The following is an 18,080-nucleotide window of genomic DNA, read 5'->3' as shown; positions in this document are numbered from 1 at the left end:
GGTTCATTATAAATGTTAGAATATAAGATTTTCCATTTCTTGTTAGAATATTTCCTATTTTAGGTTTGATTGTAATTAAATCCTAGAAATTTGATTATTTTTCTTGTATTCTCTTCATCTACCCCACCTATTCCAATTCCCCTTTAAATTGTTGTTTCTCCTCATATCCTATCATCACCACCAATTAATGATAGTTAAAGACCGTTTGGACAGTGAAGGGCAGAGGGCTGATTAATATTTTATTAATAAGAATCAAAAAACAGCAGCACACTATTAGAATTAGGATAAGCAATTTTGATACAACCTATGAATCCGACACCAACACGACACGAAATAAATACATTTAGAATGCATGAACCTATATATGTCCATGAAAAGAGTAAACCTTAAAATGGGGAGGTCGAATGTTGTTTATAAAGAGAATCAAAAAGCTTGGGTGCAGGAACCTATAATAGGATATTGTATATTATATATATGGAAAAGAAATCCCAACAATGCTGTCGGAGACATCACCAAACCCAGAAATCTCCGTTGCCCTGGAGTCCACGTCCAGCCTACCAGGCTATGATGAAAGAAGAAGAAAAATGCCCAAAAAAAAAAAAAAAAAAAAAAAAAAAAAAAAATTGTATGTGAGATTTTCAATTTATGACGTACAGTACTTTACCACCTTTGTAAACTATATGACTGTGTATATATAATTCTTGTACATAAATTTCCTCCGAATCAAATTAAAGAAAATATTCATCTACCTATTTAAAATAGTGTAAGTATCTATATATATTTAAAACACACATTAAATTTTTAAGGTTATTAATAGCAGTTTACTAATTTAAATTAACGTTTTAAATATTTATAGACACTTAACACTATTTTAAATGGGTTGAAGGATATTTCCTTCAAATTCGTTTGAAGGAATTTTCTGTCCATAATACTTACCGTGTTAGCTACTAAAATGTGAATTGTCATACGAGTTTATAAAGAATTATAATAAAAACTGTAGTACCAAACATTTTCCTTATACTCTTCTCTCGTGCATATCTACAATTGTTTAAGTGTTTATAAATATTTAAAACATACATTAAATTCTTAAGGTCATTAATAACAGTTTACTAACTTAAATTAATGTTTTAAATATTTATAGACACTTGACACTATTTTAAATGGGTTGAACGATATTTCCTTCTGACTCGTTGAAAGAAATTTTATGCCCATTATACTTACCGTGTTAGTTACTAAAATGTGAATTGTCATATGAGTTTATAAAAAATTATAATAAAAACTGTAGCACCAAACATTTTCCTTATACTCTTCCCCCGCGCATGACGTGCAAGACAATTCATTTTCTCAATCTAGGATTAATTTTTTGATATGTCATAATTTTACTTTTCAAAATTCTATTATTCCAAAATGACTAATTCACAGTTTTCATTTTTACTTTTATTTTCTGTTTTTAAAACAAAAACGTTAACGAATTATTTAAAACATAAAATACTCAAAACAATACAAATTTTTCCAATGGAAAACAAAAAATTACCCTAAAAAAAGCATTAATAATAGGGATTTTCCTTTTAATTTGCTAAAATTTTCTAAAAATGGGTGACATTTACACAGAGAGAGAAGATATCAAATTGAATTTTACAAGTTCCGTCAAAGAGGGAAACTCATGGGTCCCACCCTGCGGCCTGTATTACGTAATTGACGATGCAGGATATTGGCCTCGTGAATAGCTGTTGCCTTGGGGTGATTCTGACTTTTTGTGACATCTTTGTGAGCCCCTTTAGCCGCCTCAGCATCTCTCTCTCTCTCTGCACTGAATTTTCAGCTATAAATATATAATTTTTTTTTTTTTTCTGGCCAAAACTCATATGCCTTTTCTGGGTTCATCTTTATCTTCCTCTCTTGTTGGTCAGCTCCTCGATAAACGAAGGAAAAAAAGATTCCATTTTTGAGGGTTTGCAAAGTTCACAGAATCACATTCAAATCCGGGACTTTTCATACTAGATGATTGAAGTTGAAGAGCTTGGAGCTGAAATTTGGTAAGAATTCATTTCATTTCTCAATACCCAAAATATCAATCTCATGGGTTTTCTCTCTATCATCTTCTATTGGTCTTTTTGTTATTGAATTGTTTGAGAAGTAGTTGAATAACTCTTTTTCTGCCCCGTTTCAATTGGTTCAATTTTGGGACTGTTTACGTGTGATTTTATAGAATATGAGATTGGTATTTGAATTACTATGAAACTAGGCCGTTTCCATCTGTTCAAAAGATTCAATTTTGTGGAAATTCTGAGAGGTGGCTTTGTTTATAAATCTGATAAGGGATGTTGGGTCCTGTATATTAATTTCATTTGTCATATTCTAATGTCCTTTTATGAATTGTTATAGGTAGTGCGTTTTTGTTTTCTGGACGAAAGGTAGCGACTGTTTAAGATCATCAGAAAGATGGGGTTTTGATTAATCTTTTGGAGTTCTTTGGATCTTATCAATAATTATGCCTTGTTTGGTTGCCGACAAAAGGTAGGAATAGAAAAGAAACCACATACTCGAAGAATTTGATTGTGGGTTGATCTTGTTATCCAATCGAAGTGAACCTTGTGCTTTTAAGGAGCCTGGTACAACTGTTTGTTTTAGTCGAATCATTTTTCTCAGCAACCAAGTGAGGGTTATTGTAAATTAATTCAATGGACCACCTTATGATGGTTGATGACACATTGGGCGACAGTTCAGATTTAGAAATTGATGACATTAGGTGTGAAAACATAGCGGAGAAAGATGTTAGTGATGAAGAGATAGAAGCAGATGATTTGGAGAGGCGAATGTGGAAGGACCGTATCAAACTCAAAAGGTTGAAGGAAAAACAGAAGCTTGCAGCGCAGCTAGCTGCAGAGAAGCAGAAGCCCAAGCAGACCTCTGATCAGGCTCGGAGGAAGAAAATGTCTAGAGCACAAGATGGGATTCTCAAGTATATGCTGAAGCTGATGGAAGTGTGCAAAGCTCGGGGATTTGTGTATGGTATCATTCCTGAGAAGGGCAAGCCAGTGAGTGGTGCTTCTGATAACATAAGGGCTTGGTGGAAAGAAAAGGTGAAGTTTGATAAGAATGGGCCAGCGGCCATAGCCAAGTATGAAGCCGAGTGTCTTGCCATGACTGAAGCAGATAACATTCGAAATGGGAACTCTCAGAGCATTCTGCAAGACCTTCAAGATGCAACTCTTGGGTCACTTTTGTCTTCTTTGATGCAACACTGTGACCCCCCTCAAAGGAAGTACCCACTAGAAAAGGGAGTTCCGCCACCTTGGTGGCCTACTGGTAATGAAGATTGGTGGGTTAAATTAGGGCTACCCCATGGTCAAAGTCCTCCGTATAAGAAACCACATGATTTGAAGAAGATGTGGAAAGTTGGAGTGTTAACAGCTGTGATAAAGCATATGTCACCTGACATTGCTAAGATAAGGAGGCATGTACGCCAGTCGAAGTGCTTACAGGATAAGATGACAGCAAAGGAGAGTGCCATCTGGTTGGGGGTTTTAAGCAGAGAGGAAGCCCTAATTCGGCAGCCCAGTAGTGATAATGGGGCATCTGGTGTAACAGAGACACGACGAGGTGGCCGTGGTGAAAATAAGCAAGCCGCGATTAGTAGTGACAGTGACTATGATGTAGATGGTGTTGACGATGGTGTCGGTTCTGTTTCATCTAAAGATGATAGGAGAAATCAGCTGATGGATGTAGAACCTTCAGACAACCTACGAAATAACACTCCTGTCCAGGATAAAGATCCAGGGGAAAAGCAACCGAGGAGAAAAAGAGCCCGTGTCAAATCAAACTCTGCTGATCAAGTGCCTGCACCGTCTCAGAATGAACGTCTACATGTTGAGCCGAGAATCTCTCTGCCTGATGTAAACCACACTGATGTGGAGTCGGTTGGATTCCAGACCCATGGAGATCAACAGGAAAATGGTATAATTGCAGCTTTGAGGCCCCTGGAGAAAGATATTGATGTCCAACCCCATCTAGGTGCAACTGAATTTAATAATTTCTCTGCTCTACCTTCTGACAATGTAATTTCCACTCAGAGCATGTATGTGGATGGAAGGCCTTTGCTTTTTCCTCTGGTGCAAAACACTGGGATGCATCATGGAGATGCTAGCAACTTGTATAATCGGCCAGGGGAATATGGGCACACACATGACTGGCAGCGGTCTCAGAATGTAATGAATGAACCTCACATTAGGCCAGAGGATGTTGGAGTCCATGTCCACGCACTGGATAGAAGTGCAAACGAGATTCCTGGAGGGGACTTGAGCTGCTTTGCGATGTTTAACGCCGAGCAAATTCCACCTGTTGATTCTCAGTTTGGCCCTGCAATTGATAGCCTGTCGTTAGATTGTGGAGGATTGAGCAGCCCCTTCAATCTTGGAATTGATGGCCCGTGTCCAGTGGAGGACTTTTGGCTGGATGATGATTTGATCCAATGCTTTGGCGCGTAAACATTATTAGATTTGATACATCAGAGCTTAGATTGTAAGTGATGTTTTCTTGTTATCATGTATCTTATTTTATCATTCGATTCAAGAATTTTGCCTTGTGACTCTATTTTTTATTTTATTTTTGTCCAGGGACTGCAGAAGTGCAGCATCCATTAATGACCAAGCTTGAGGTAATTCCCCGAATCACTGGACATGTTTCTACTTTCGGTGGTTATCATTTGTGCATTAGTTGACGGTGACTTCGAACTTGAATCTTCATAACTCATCATCTGAAAACAAAAATAACTGAGGCACCACTTTTCCTGTTAATATTTAGCCCCACTTTGCTCTCAATAGGATTGACAGTCGTGGGGTTCTTGTAAATAATTCAATTTCTTAGACTGGCTTAATGAGAAAGTTATGATATTTTGATTTTTCTGTTTGGGCGATAATTTTTTATAGATGTGCTCTTTGTGTTCTTCATTCATTCTACCAGTACGCGTGTCTTTGTCCCTTCAGTTACTTGAGCAACTCCCTATTGCCTTTTAGTTACTGGTTCTTTGTAAGCCACAAACGGCCTTCTCTTTTTTGTATGTGCTTTACTGTTTACTGTTTACTGTTTACTTTTTTAATTTATTTTATTCAGAATAGGGAAAAGTGGAAGGGGATGCTTTTTTGGTTTACTTAATAGATAGTTTGTGGACCTTTTGCTATTATCAATCAATCTATAATAACAAAAACAAAACAAAAATGGTGGAAAGTTTAAACTTTCCACCCTAAACTATCACCATTGGTGTTTAGAACACCAAACAACCCCATCAAATGACCATCTCGTTACAAGAAATACCTTCTGTTAGCATTTGGCGTTGAATCGCAGAATAAAATGAAAATAAAGACTTATGTTCACAAATTAAAGTTTTAAGGGGCTACGCTTTGCCCTTATTCACTTGATGATTTGATTGTGTACAAAAGGCTCTAATCAAATCCCTTTATTTAGAACAATGTAATTCAAATGAGAAATGATAAAAATTATTCTCCATCTCATCTTTTACCCATCTTCGTATAGTGAATGAGTGAATTCATCATTGAATTTGTGTGAAACCTACATGGGTTTTTAGAATTTAGAAAAAGAGATTGTTAAAAGATAGTTCAGAGAATCATGTGTATAACATGCTTCATTAGAAAGAGTGGATTATTTATTTAATTTATTTTATATTTTTTGTCTCATATAGCAATCAAAGGGAGCTGTCAAAATATTTTTATACCATATTGAGCTTATTACAAATCAATATAACAACCATAATTGTTTGATTTTGCATTTTTCCCTTAAGTGAATTTTTTTTTTTTTTAAGTTATTGTTAGAGGCGGCTAGCATGAGATGCCCATTGGACCATGCAACATTTTCTGTAGAAGGTCACCGTTCTGATCTGTTATCTGTTACTTTGTATATTTTGGCATGAAACCTAGTTGTTCAATCTATGAGCATCCTCAATGAGCTCTCTAAAATTTCTCCAAATTTTAATTAAAAAAATCTACTTTTACTATTTTAGTTAGTCACTTCTCAAAGCACCATATATCAAACTCTCGAAATATTTCCCTACTTCATTTAAATATTGGTTTTATTGATATGGTGAAAAAGTAATCATGAGTTAGCCACTTCCCAAAGCACATTTTCAAGGCAATACTTTCAAGAGTCAGATGTTCAATGCAAAAAAGTAAAAAAGATTAAAAAATTGAATGGCTAAAGAAAATTGAGCCCCAATTTAGAGGGTATCTGACAAAAACTATTTTGGAAAAATGATGGTTTTGAAGATTTTCTTCAAATTTTGGTTATAACCATATAATAGAGATCTCATTGAGGATCCTCTAACATACCCTAATCATGCCAGAATAGAGTTGGATTGGCCAAATGTTAGCCTAGGTTGTACAACTGCCATCTTAAACTCAATCCATTGTCCAACCATAATTCTAGCAATCAAATGAAAAATTCTAGTAATGAAAAAGTCAATAGTATAAAATGGAGTTTGGAGTATCTCTAATGGAAGATCTTCTGGAAGATTGGAGGAGAATTCCTATTATTTGTAGTGAGAGTGTCTATTGTTAGGAATAATGCAGAATATGAGTGAGCGGCCTATTCAAAGCATATTTGGAATTGCGTTAAGGAGGTTTGAGATTTTGACCGAGGATAAGGTCCTACAAACCTGCTTTGTTGTGTCCTTTATTAGGAGTTTGGTTGTGGTTTAGCGGTTCCTTGATTTTAGGAATTTGCTTCTTCTAAGTTGGGAGTCTATTTAAGCAGTTTAAGACAGTTTTATCCAATGTTTATCCTCTCTTTCGTAAGTTCTCTTTTCTGAAATTGAGACAAGGCGTGCTGACATGAATGGTGTGGACGATGGGAGAAATCAGGTGATGGATGTAGAACCTTCAGACAATCTAGGCAATAACACTCCTGCTGCTGTCCAGGATAAAGTTCCAGTGGAAAAGCAGCCCAGTAGAAAAAGAGCCCGTGTCAGACCAAAACAAACGGTTGATGTCCAGCACCAGGTAGCTGCATCTGAATTTACTCAGCGCAATCATGGAGATGCTGGCAACTCATATAACCCATCAAGGGAAAATGGGTCTCAGCTAGAGGAAGTTGGGGTGGATACAAGTGCAAAGGAGATTCCTGCAGGGGAGTCGCAGGGCAATGCAAAAGACATGCTTAACAACGAGGAGCAAAGTCGAGCAAATGATTCTCGGCTTGGCTCTGTGTTTGATTCCCTGTCATTAGATTGTGGAGGTTTGAACAGACCATTCAGTCATGGAATTGATCGTCCGAGAATATTGGAGGATATTTGGCTGGATCAGGTATTGGGCGCATTTTGATAAGTCAGAGCCTGATGTTTCTTGTCAACATGTATCCTATTTTATTATTGGATTTAAGAATTTGGCCTTGTGATTCTTTTTTTGGTGTTATTTGTGTCCCAAACAGGCACTTGTATTATGATCCCTTCTTTTATAAATTGCTGACTCGTGTCAACATGTAGTTAGAACCAAATCAACGAGTTAAAAACACCCTCCAATCACATACTAACGCATGTTAACAAGTTATAAAAGAGTAGGAAAATTATAAAATTTTAACATCCGTCAATTGCATAATCTTTTTTTTTTTTTTTTTTTTTTTTTTTTTTTTTTGATTTTATCACAAACCACTTACAAGTTTCAGAATATCTAGTTGAACTTGACAAATTAAATATGGATATGGCATGGATATTTGACCCCAAAAAAAAAAAAAAAGAGAGATTTTAGGTTTCTAAATCAAATATTTTTCAGAATTGACTGCAAGTTCAACAACACAGAGACAGAGAGAGTTGGATTTCTAATCTTTGAAATCTCTTAGTATTGGTAATTTATTGAAAGGATCAGCCATACATATATACTCTGAAAGAAGAGATATAAGTGCTTAGAAAAAAAAGTGATGAAGCATAAGCATCAACCCTTCACCTTGACTTAACAATCTCTTCCTTCATGGCAAGGGAGAGAGCACTAAGATTGCCCCCATCCTCCACTCTCACCCCAGGCATGGCCACAGCTCTACTTCCCACAAACCCACCTTCTCCAATCTTGATTTTCCCAAATTTTACTTTCCCTCCTTCACCATCATATATGTGTCCAAATAGTAGAGCTTCTCTTCCCACACATCCACCCCTCTCAATCTCCATCATTTCAGGATTCAACAAAGCTCCCATGCTATCCACATAAGCCCCTTGGTCCATATCAATATCTGAACCCATGAACTTCATCCACAGTGCAAACAACATAGACCCACTCGTCATTTCCATGAAATAGTCCCCAGCTAAAGTTCTAAAGGCCTGCCATATAGTGTCCATAAAGACTCCTGCACTCCAAATCAGTATTGTTTCACCTTCTTTCTTCTTTCCAACAAGAACCCATTTTGCAACAACACATGCTAATCCAGCTAAAAAGCCTGAAGACACCCAAAAGAAAGGAAGCAACCAATGCAGTGGGAGTTTCTTGGCATCCTTCAAGTTCATTACCCAGCTCAGAGGAGGAAAGATTACTAAACCCAGAATGAAATAAGGCACAACTATTTGCAGGAATGGTTGAGCAAAAGCAGCCCACAAGGTTTGGAACCAAGTCCTAGCAAGAGTCACTCCTTTTATGTCTTTCTTCTCCAATGCTGCAGCCATTGGACATCCAGAAAGGTCTACTTTGGCATCAGATTGTTCTAGGAAGATCTTCCAGGATTCTGGAAGAGGTTTCCCATTCCGTAAATGCTGGCAAATCTCATATATCAATGAACGACCATGATCAATTGAAGCACTCTCGGAGCATGATGAAGCCCTGATGACATCCACCTCGTGGCATCGGAGAAATGGATTAAACTCCAATCCTTGTGATTCTTCCCTGGAGAGGTTTTGATCAATACTAATCTCCCCAATATCGATATATGGGAACTCGGCCTCATCCCATGGTTTGGTGCAGTCAAGTGCAATGTCACGGGTGACCTCATCATCTAGAACTGGCCGGATTTGTAGTTGGAAAATGTAATGAACCCCATTAGGTGAACTCACACGGCGTTGGAAATCTTCAGCAAGAAAAAGCAAAGGGCGAGTGTCATTGTCATCCCTAGGAATCGCACCTGTTTCAGGTGGGAGAATTCCAATAGGCTCCACCTTACCAGAATCCTCACTGATAGTTTCATCATAAGGCTGCAGCTTGAACTTCACATACATCTCCTGTCCATCTGTGAACCGGAAAAGCCTGCAGATATTTGAGTGGTAATGCAGCTCAGCATACGAGTCAGTTCGACGGAGGGAAGTCCAGACCGCATCACGCAAATGTGGGACTCGCTTAACATGCTCCTCCCTTGCAGCAAGCCCACAAACTAGCCATGTTGCAAAATCAGCAATTGTGCGGGCAGAAAATGCCTTGCCTGTTTTTAGTGTCAGGTCAAGGAGTGGGGAGTCACCACCCGACTCATCTGAAAGAATTCTCACTGCTGCACCGCGTGCATCGATCCTTGCATCATCATCAGCACTTAAGCAATTGCTATGTCGGACAATGACAGGGTAGCTCTTTCCAGGACAGAAGATCTTGTGATCCGGCAAACCTTTAATGTTGTCAAAAATTTTCAAGAATCCCTTCCCACTAACACCAATTCGATGGAAATATCTTGTTTTAACCTTCAGAGTTGTGGCAGCCAAATCTGCAGCCAGATTACCAACTATTTTCTTGTATTTCATGTCCATCTCTTCTATCCTTTCATCCAAACCATGCATTGTGTTCTTAATCATGACTGGAGTTTGAGACCCAATGTAAACACCACCCTTTTGGAGTACTGAATTCATTGGAGCAATAGAAAGTGCACCAAGAATAACATCATTTTGAACAACTGAACCAGGGAGTATTAGGCTCTGACTCCCAATAACTGAATTATCATCCACCTTAATTTTCCCACTGGTAAACCCACTGGAGGAATAAAACCCAGCAATGATCCGGCTGAAATCACCAAGATGGACACCAGCACCTATTGAAATTAGTTGTGGGTCTGAAACTGGGTTGATGGCTCTGATAGAACAATGCTTGCCTATTTTTGCACCCGAAAGGCGTAAGTACATGCAGAACGCCTCTGTTCCAGATAGGAGCTTGGTAAATCTGAGGTGGCAGGCTATGGTAATTCGGTGGCGAAGCCAAGTTATCAAGTGGGACTGTTTTGTTTCTTGTTTACAACTTAGCAACCGAGTTAAAGCACTTGTGAGCAGGCTGAGTATCATGCCATGAACTAAGTAAGCACCGGCTATTGTGACAGCAAAGTTAGTCGAGTTTGAAGGGACCTGAGCAAAAATCGAGCAGTATGCAGTGATGGTGAATGGAATCCAGTGGAAGCTTCCAGCTATGCAAAGAAATGTGAAGGATTGAAGAGAAAGAGGCTGTTGAGATAGACAAATGTAGACAAAGTAGATGATAGCTGCTGAGAGAGAGCTGAGAAAACCAACTAAATAGATACCGATAAAGTGGTAAATGGCCTCAGTTTGAGTTTTACTGGCAACATTTGATGGTACTGGACCCTGAAATTATGTTCAAAGAACATGAGTTTAGATCATCTCTTAGTTGTATGAAAATGGTTATTAAACTTGAAAGCAATGCTTGATAACAATGTATTGATGTTGAATATGTAAGTATGAGCATCAGCAGCTTCTTTAGTTTAACATGTTAAAGGAGAAAAGAATTGGAAAAGACCATTAATTGGAATTTATTTATTTGAAAAACTATAGTGTTTAATTATACTCTTAGAAGTAGACAAAATGCCAATGCAAGGTTTTATAATCTAAAAGCACGAAACAGAAAAAGATATACAGTGGATAAAACATGCCAAATTTTTAGATAGCTGCGTATGTTCATGTTTACCACATGTTCGTGCCTTCAAATTGAAAGATTTCGTAGCAAGATAAAAAAGTGAAGGAATGAAGAAAGTAGAAGTCTGTTGCTCTAACATTTCATGTTCTTCGCTTAAGATGCCCCTGTAATGGTGTGATGAACGATTTCATATTTTGCTTATTCATACTTTGTTGAGGTGCCTTATTGGTGAAAAGGAAAAAAAAAAGAAAATATATCTAGTAATACATACAGATTTGAGAAGAAAAACAATGACAAAGTGCGTGTATACAATATTTGCTATGTATGAGAAGTCACTGGAAAAGTAATTAAAACCTAGAACAATTATATTACATGCAGCCAACTGACATGAAAACAAAGAGATGAAGATTATCAGATTATTTAAAACATATGCATCTAGTGTAATATAGCATGTGTTGTCATCTACTTGGCTACCACAAGTCTTTAACCTTTTAGAATAATCTACAGTAGTTAACGCATATTTTTTGAAGTCTATGCTAATGTCAGATGGAGAATCCAAAATAGCACTTACCTTCTGAACATTGTTAGCTTTAGCAGATTTAAATAGAGGTTTGCCTCCTTCAATCTTTTGCAAAGGTTGTACCTCAGCCTCTTCTCCCAAAACACTTCCTTTCTGGATAACAGCATAAGGGCCAATCGAAGAATTTCGGCCAATTCTGATTGGGAGGAAGCTCAAGACTCCATTCTTTACCTCATGGCTTTGAACCAAAGCCCCTTCTGCAATCACAACCCCATCTCCAATGGAAACCAAAGATGGGTCTGTGATGTCAACAGTATCAAGCAACACTGAGGATCCAATTCTTGCTCCAAGCATCTCAAACCAGTAATTGAGAAACACTGTTCCTCTCAGATGTACTGCCAGAACTTTGGAAGAAACTTCTTGGGCCTTGTAAAGTGCCCACCACTTAACAAAATCCATTGAGCAGATGGGAATTTCAGGGGTCAAGGCATAGTTTGGTCTTAAGAAAGAATTTCCAAAGAAGGCAATGCAAATGCAGGTGGATAATATGCAGAGGATCCAAGCAAGAGGAGCTAAAGTCAGGGAAATCAAACAATGCAACCAGGGAATTCCATCTATTGCTATATGGATCGCTGAAATGGAGCTTATAAAGGCAGATATTGATAAATAAGCAGGAAAGATCAGCATGGCAGAGACATATATAAGAGCCAGAAGTTGGAAACACCAAATACCCAATTGCCGGGACTTCGATATCTCCATCACAAGCTCGGTGGAATCAATCTCAGTTTCTGGAGTCTGAGATGGACAGCTCATGAGTTGTGGTTGAGACTTAATTAGTAAATTTTCTGAGAAGCTTGCCAAGTCTGAAATGCAGGTTGCAGTGAAGATATCTATAGCCCCAACTGGCACTCCTAGAAAATCTGAAAGTTTTTGAGCTGCTCTGACCACTCCAACCGAATCAATTCCATAAGACACCAGATTCTCAGTGGCAGAGATTTTCTTAATTGGAATACCAGTTTGCTCGGAAACTAAGCCTTGCAGGAACTCCACTATCTCCTTGTTACAAAGCTTTGGGGGGCATGGTAGAAGAGAACTCCTCACTAGCTCAGGCCGAGGTGTTTTTCCCTCCTTACAAGTTCCTGTAGTGAAGGAGCGAACCAACGTTCTTTTTGACAATATTGGTTCTGGTACTAGGTTTAGAGTTCCATCAGCAAACTGTTTCAGACACTCAAACCTCTTGATTTTTCCAGATGTTGTTTTACTAATGGTTCTGGGCATGATCAGCTTGACTGAGGCAACACTGATTCCATGTTCTTCTGCAACACGAGCTTGAACTTGTTCCAAAACTTCCTTGCTGACAGGTTTACCATCCTTAACCTCTGCAATCACAACTAAACCAACCTGGTCAGACCCATCAGGAACTGAAATCCCTTTTGCCACTAGGATTTCCTCAGGAACGCCAATGACAGCGCAACAACCTGGGCGTATAAGTTCAGATGAGCTTTCAACTGTCTTTTCTACATCTACTGAGTAAATGTTTCTTCCAGCTACAATGATAAGATCCTTGATTCTTCCAGTGATGAACAACTTTCTGTCAATGATTCGTCCCAAGTCTCCCGTTCTAGTGTATTTACGTCCGGGATGATTCTGAAGCTCATTTCTGAAAGTTATGTGGCTCAGTTCTTCCCTACCCCAGTAGCCAATTCCAGCACTTGGACTACTAATCCATATCTCTCCTTCATTTCCATCTTCTTCAAGTTCGTCACCGGTCTCCGCATTGACTATTCTGATGTCAACATCTACATCATTTGGATCCACATACCCACAACAAACTCTTCCTTGCCAGTCTATGAAAATGGATTTCCCTACCCCAAATGCACAACTTACAAAAACACAATTTTCTGCCAAGCCATACCCAGGAGCCATCACCTCTTGAGAGAGGCCAAAAGGACGGGTAAGTTCAACAAATCTTTTCAGGGTTTTCTGCCTCACTGGTTCAGCAGCAACCATGAGAAAAATCATGGAAGAAAGGTCATATTTTCGAACCTTATCTTTGTCGGAGTACTCCAGTCTTCGAATCACTAGCTCGAAAGCAAAATTGGGGCCAGCAGTGTGAGTAGCATGATATTTGCTAATGGTTTCAAGCCATAAGAGTGGGTTCTTGATAAATGTCAATGGTGAAAATAGAATTGCACATCCGCCACTAACAAGAGCTGTAAATAGTCCTCCAATCAATCCCATGTCATGGTATTGGGGAAGCCAGCTTACTAGTACAGTCTTGGAGGTGCTCTTATATCTCTTTCGCATCAACTTCACATTATGAATAAGCCCACCATGAGTTATCATGACTCCTTTGGCATCATCAGTTGAACCTGAAGTGAATTGAAGAAAACATAGATCACTTGGCTGAGGTTCAGATTGATCAGCTAGATCTTCTGAAACCAGGTTCTTGGAGTTTTTAGTCCAAGAATCTGTGTGCAACCATGGAAGATTAGGCCAGCGAGCTGTGGATTTCCCATTCTTTCCTGTCAAAGAGATCAGATTCTTCACAGAACCTGCCCGAACTGCTGAGTGATAACCAATGGTTGACAGAATTGCCACTGCACCACATGATTTGGCAATGTTTTCAATTTTCAAAAGCGCTTGGCCGCCTCTTTGCAACGGATCCGGGGGAAGAACTGGGATTGGTAAGATTTTAGCTCTTAGGCATCCAAAGAAGGCATCAATGAAGTCCAGACCTGGGACATGGATTAGGAGAACTCTGTCACCAGGCTTGATAACTGGTTTTCGACTTGTCAAGAGCTTCTGAGCAATGCAAGAAGCATTGGCATGAAGTTCTCCATAAGTCCTTTGGCACACCACCGCCCCTTCTTCATTAATCCAGGTATAGAGGGTTTTGTTTTGAGTGACTCCATGAGTTCCCCAGTGCTTCAAATAGCCGTCAAGAGAAGGCAAATCAGGAAATTTTACTCCTGGAAATTCTTCTAATTCAATTGGACTCTTCAAGCATTTTTCTTGCAAGGGTAAGAGAGACTGCAAAAAAAAAAAAAAGAGAAATGCTTCAATTCATCATATTTGGATTGTTAGAAATTTATTGATCAATTCAATTATTTGGAATGTCAAACTACCTTAACATAAGGAAACATTGGCAAGGGATTGTTATTTGCAAAGTGCTTGCAGATTAAAGCCATGGCATATGATGAATTTCTCTCTGTAAGCTCAAATGCCATGAGCCCACCTACATAGTATGTGTTCTTCAATCCCTGAAGTTCAGATTCCAGTTTCTCATAAAACCCATCCTTCATATCTGCATTTGAATTTTATATTTAAATTTTAGAAATTATTCCAATTTGCAGGGACAAACTACATAAAAGCAAGTCATTGTCATACCTTGGCTGCAAACATGAGGAAAGTATTTAAATCGCCTTTGTAGAACCACCTTCTCTACTTCTCCCCCCATATTTTTAACTGCATTGATTGCAAGCTCAGTGACCATTGGCCCCATAATATCAACGGAGTTGCCATAAGACCAGAACAAAAATATATCAGTGTCAGCATAGAATCTCTGCATTGCAACCGGATGGCCAATTGTTGCAGGGTCATCCATATATTCACCAAAGTAATAAAACCCGAGAGGCATGTGTTCTAGCCCTTTTATCTTCAAAACAGTAGTGTAGTAGTCAATTGTCTGTACTTTACTGAACAACTCCTTTTCAAGATCACCCATATCCATTACTTCTGTTTCATATTCTGCTATAAGATAACATAATTAGCATCTCCCCACCTCAAAAAAAAAAAAAAAAAAAAAGGAATAAAATCAACAGACCTGTAATATTTGAGATTGGTGATCTGTAAGTGCTTCCATTTTTCCAAGGAAAAGAACCAGAGATGATGATCTTATCAAACTCCATCCTTTTGACTTCTCCACAATTTTTAACATTAACAATGACACCATTAGAGTGGCGTCTGACTTCCAATACTTCAGTGTTGCAGTAAACTTCTATTGGAAGTGATTCACTGATCTTCTCCCACAGACTTGTATATCCATGTTTGAATCGCCTAATCTTCCCAGCCATGGAAGTACGAGTGAACTCATGAATGTAGGCATAAGGCATGTCCTGAACAAATCCATACCCAGAAGCAGTGTATCCATAAGCCACAGATTTAGGAACAGATTTGAGTCCATGACCCTCCAGGTATGCAGGGGTTAACTCTGAAGCAAATTCACTCACAGCATGAACACCAATTCGACCAGAGTCCTTTGCCTTTTCCTATTGACAGAAAAATGGAGATTCAATGATTGCCAAGCAGGAAAATCAAGAAATAATGTATACACAAAGCAATAAAGACACTGACCTGAAGTTCCAAGGTCAGTGTAATCACAGATACGTAATCATCTGCCACTTTAATATCTTTAAACTCCCCTGTAGAGCTGTCAATGAGGGCAAGCTTGTGAGAATCCATTTCTTCTAGTTCTGAACCCGTCTCTTTCCCCAAGTGAAAGATGAAAGGGGAGCTGTTTGCAGCAAGAACTTGACCACCCAGATCATAGATTTTTCCTGTAAGAATAGTATATGTATATTTAACCTTAATCCATGACATAAGAAGCCAGGTTTAGAAGACAGTACATACAATTCTGAACTTTTTTACCTTCAATCTTCACTGATTCACACATGCCTCCAACATTATGGTACTTCTCTAGCACAGTCACATTATTGTAACCAAGCTTGGCCAGTGCATAAGCAGCTGATATGCCACTTGGACCAGCACCCACAATCCCAATTCTTGTGTTGACAGGCAGGCATGGATGCAGCTTGAAGAATTGATCTTCTATCAAATTTTTTGGGTCCATCTTCTCTCTCTCTCTGTACTTCAGTACTCCTACTAGAAGTACCTGCTTAATTAGATCAACTAAGAAAGTAAGTTCAAGTTCCATCAATTATGACTACGAGTAATTCAAGCCTTGAATTCAGAATTCCAAACCAAACCCAAGTGTAAGATTATGCAACCAAACTCTTGCATGTCTTATTGCCCCTTATTATATAGAGAAAGGATTTCTAAAAAGTGAAAAGTTTAGTCAAGCCAAGAAGAACAGCAAAACCAGACACTGATATAACAGAAACATACCTTATACCAAACATACCAAACATGAAATACACATCAAAAGAAAGGGAAAAAATTTCAGAGCTACTCTCTCTTATACCAAAGAAATTAATCAAGTATATCAAAGAATATGAATTCCCCCCACCTTCCAACACAAAAATTAACAAATCTTTCTCTCTCTAGCTCCCTCTCTTAACTTTAGCTAGCTGGTTATACAGGGACAATGAAAGACTAACCTGAGAGCTGAAATGGGCAAATTTGTCGGATTGGACGCCAAGTGGCGAAAAAGAAAAGAGAAAAGCGTCAGTGAGGCCGTTCTCTGCACTCTGAACTGGGAGCTGCTGATCTTCTTATGTTTAAACAATAAGTAGACGACAAGTCCACACTGTTCCTTAAACAATCAGAAGACACTCTGTCGCATCCTTGGTGGCTCCGAGCATTTCCTATCCAATATCCCAGATATTCCCTTTTAACCTCGGCCTCGAAAACTTCGTTTTTGCCTTGACAACGTGGGATTTCGGCAAATCTTATACAATTTTTACATTCGCACAAGGTAAAGAAAGACAATCACAGATTGTTTATAAAAACGAAGATGAAAAGGCATATTTTGGATTATGCATTGATAACTGGGGTCTTGGATCCAGGGATTTGCCGTGGCGACACGAGCAACGGTGGTTGGGTTTTCAGGGGAAAACATTTGGATTCATGCTGGACATACATAGCAAGCTACGACGGTTTTGTTTCGTTGTTTTTTTGTTTTTGTTTGTACTATTTGAAATATATATAGGTGCGCGGGAGACAGCCTTCAAGGCTGGACTCTTACAAACGGCCACGAAGTTATTTAATATTCCTTATTAAAACAAATGGACAATAGATTGACCACTACACTAATTATTTATTTACTTTTTTGAGAAGAATCAATACACTAATTACTATATAACTATATACAGAATCAACTAATAGAAAAAAAAAATACTCCATTATTAAAATAAGTACTCCACTAGAAAATTTCTAAACAAGACAAATGAAGCAAAATTATATATATATATATATATATATATATATATATATATATATATATAAAAGTTATAAATCACATTTTTATCGCATAATTATTCCATAAAATTAATATTTAACTATATATATTGGCAAAATAGTGGCATGTGGAATGTGACATTTTAAGCTCAAAAAACGTCTCTATTTAGTTAGGGACGTTCGAATGGTGATATTTTACAAATGTCTTTAAGCATAGTGACTAGAATAAAAATTAGAGGCATTTGAACAGCGAAAATGTCACTTTGAAAGGTGACACTTTGCATTGTTTAAATATAGCTACTCTTTAAAAAAATTAAAATAAAATAATTTTTCCCAAAAAAATATTTATAATAAAATATATATAAAAAAAAATCAAATTATTATTTTTAAATAAAACAAATTCAATTAATTTTCTTTTCTTTTTTTTTTAAAAAATAAAATCCCAAGGAACATCTGGGGTGGCCTGCGGGCTGCGAGGCACCCTAGACAGGGGTGGAACTAGACTTTTAGGTTTGGGAGGCAAAACTATTAAAAAAAAATCGGAGGGCAAAAAAAAAATGTTTTTAAAGGTATATTTTTTAAAAACAAAAAATTAT

General features: G+C 38.0%; 2 protein-coding genes across 4 annotated transcripts; one reads left to right on the top strand and one right to left on the bottom strand.

The window, feature by feature from the left end:
* Positions 1-1,769: 1,769 nt before the first annotated feature.
* EIL3 (ETHYLENE-INSENSITIVE3-like 3) lies at positions 1,770-7,450 on the top strand. 3 transcript variants are annotated; one of them, XR_009438338.2, is made up of 4 exons: positions 1,770-2,036; positions 2,386-4,521; positions 4,617-4,657; positions 6,930-7,450. XR_009438338.2 is itself a non-coding variant. In XM_059574312.2 (3 exons), the coding sequence occupies exon 2, from the start codon at positions 2,682-2,684 to the stop codon at positions 4,485-4,487; it is 1,806 nt and encodes a 601-aa protein (XP_059430295.2). In that variant the 5' UTR covers positions 1,770-2,036; positions 2,386-2,681; the 3' UTR covers positions 4,488-4,521; positions 4,617-4,902. The 3 variants fall into 3 exon arrangements, 1 of the variants encoding a protein (XP_059430295.2); XR_009438337.2 differs by having other exon boundaries at positions 6,873-7,450; XM_059574312.2 differs by lacking the exon at positions 6,930-7,450 and having other exon boundaries at positions 4,617-4,902.
* Positions 7,451-7,945: 495 nt separating this feature from the next.
* On the bottom strand, positions 7,946-16,198 carry LOC148583950 (uncharacterized). Its single transcript, XM_088519337.1, has 7 exons — positions 15,997-16,198; positions 15,703-15,905; positions 15,173-15,617; positions 14,737-15,096; positions 14,475-14,653; positions 11,407-14,379; positions 7,946-10,537 (listed from the first exon to the last, which is right to left on the bottom strand). The coding sequence occupies exons 1-7, from the start codon at positions 16,196-16,198 to the stop codon at positions 7,946-7,948; spliced, it is 6,954 nt and encodes a 2,317-aa protein (XP_088375463.1).
* Positions 16,199-18,080: the final 1,882 nt, after the last annotated feature.

This window comes from Corylus avellana, chromosome 8, assembly GCF_965113065.1.
Source record: "Corylus avellana chromosome 8, dhCorAvel1.hap1.2, whole genome shotgun sequence".
Taxonomy (NCBI): Eukaryota; Viridiplantae; Streptophyta; class Magnoliopsida; order Fagales; family Betulaceae; genus Corylus; species Corylus avellana.
The sequence above is the reverse complement of the archived record's forward strand: the minus strand, read 5'-3'. Positions and strand labels throughout refer to the sequence as shown.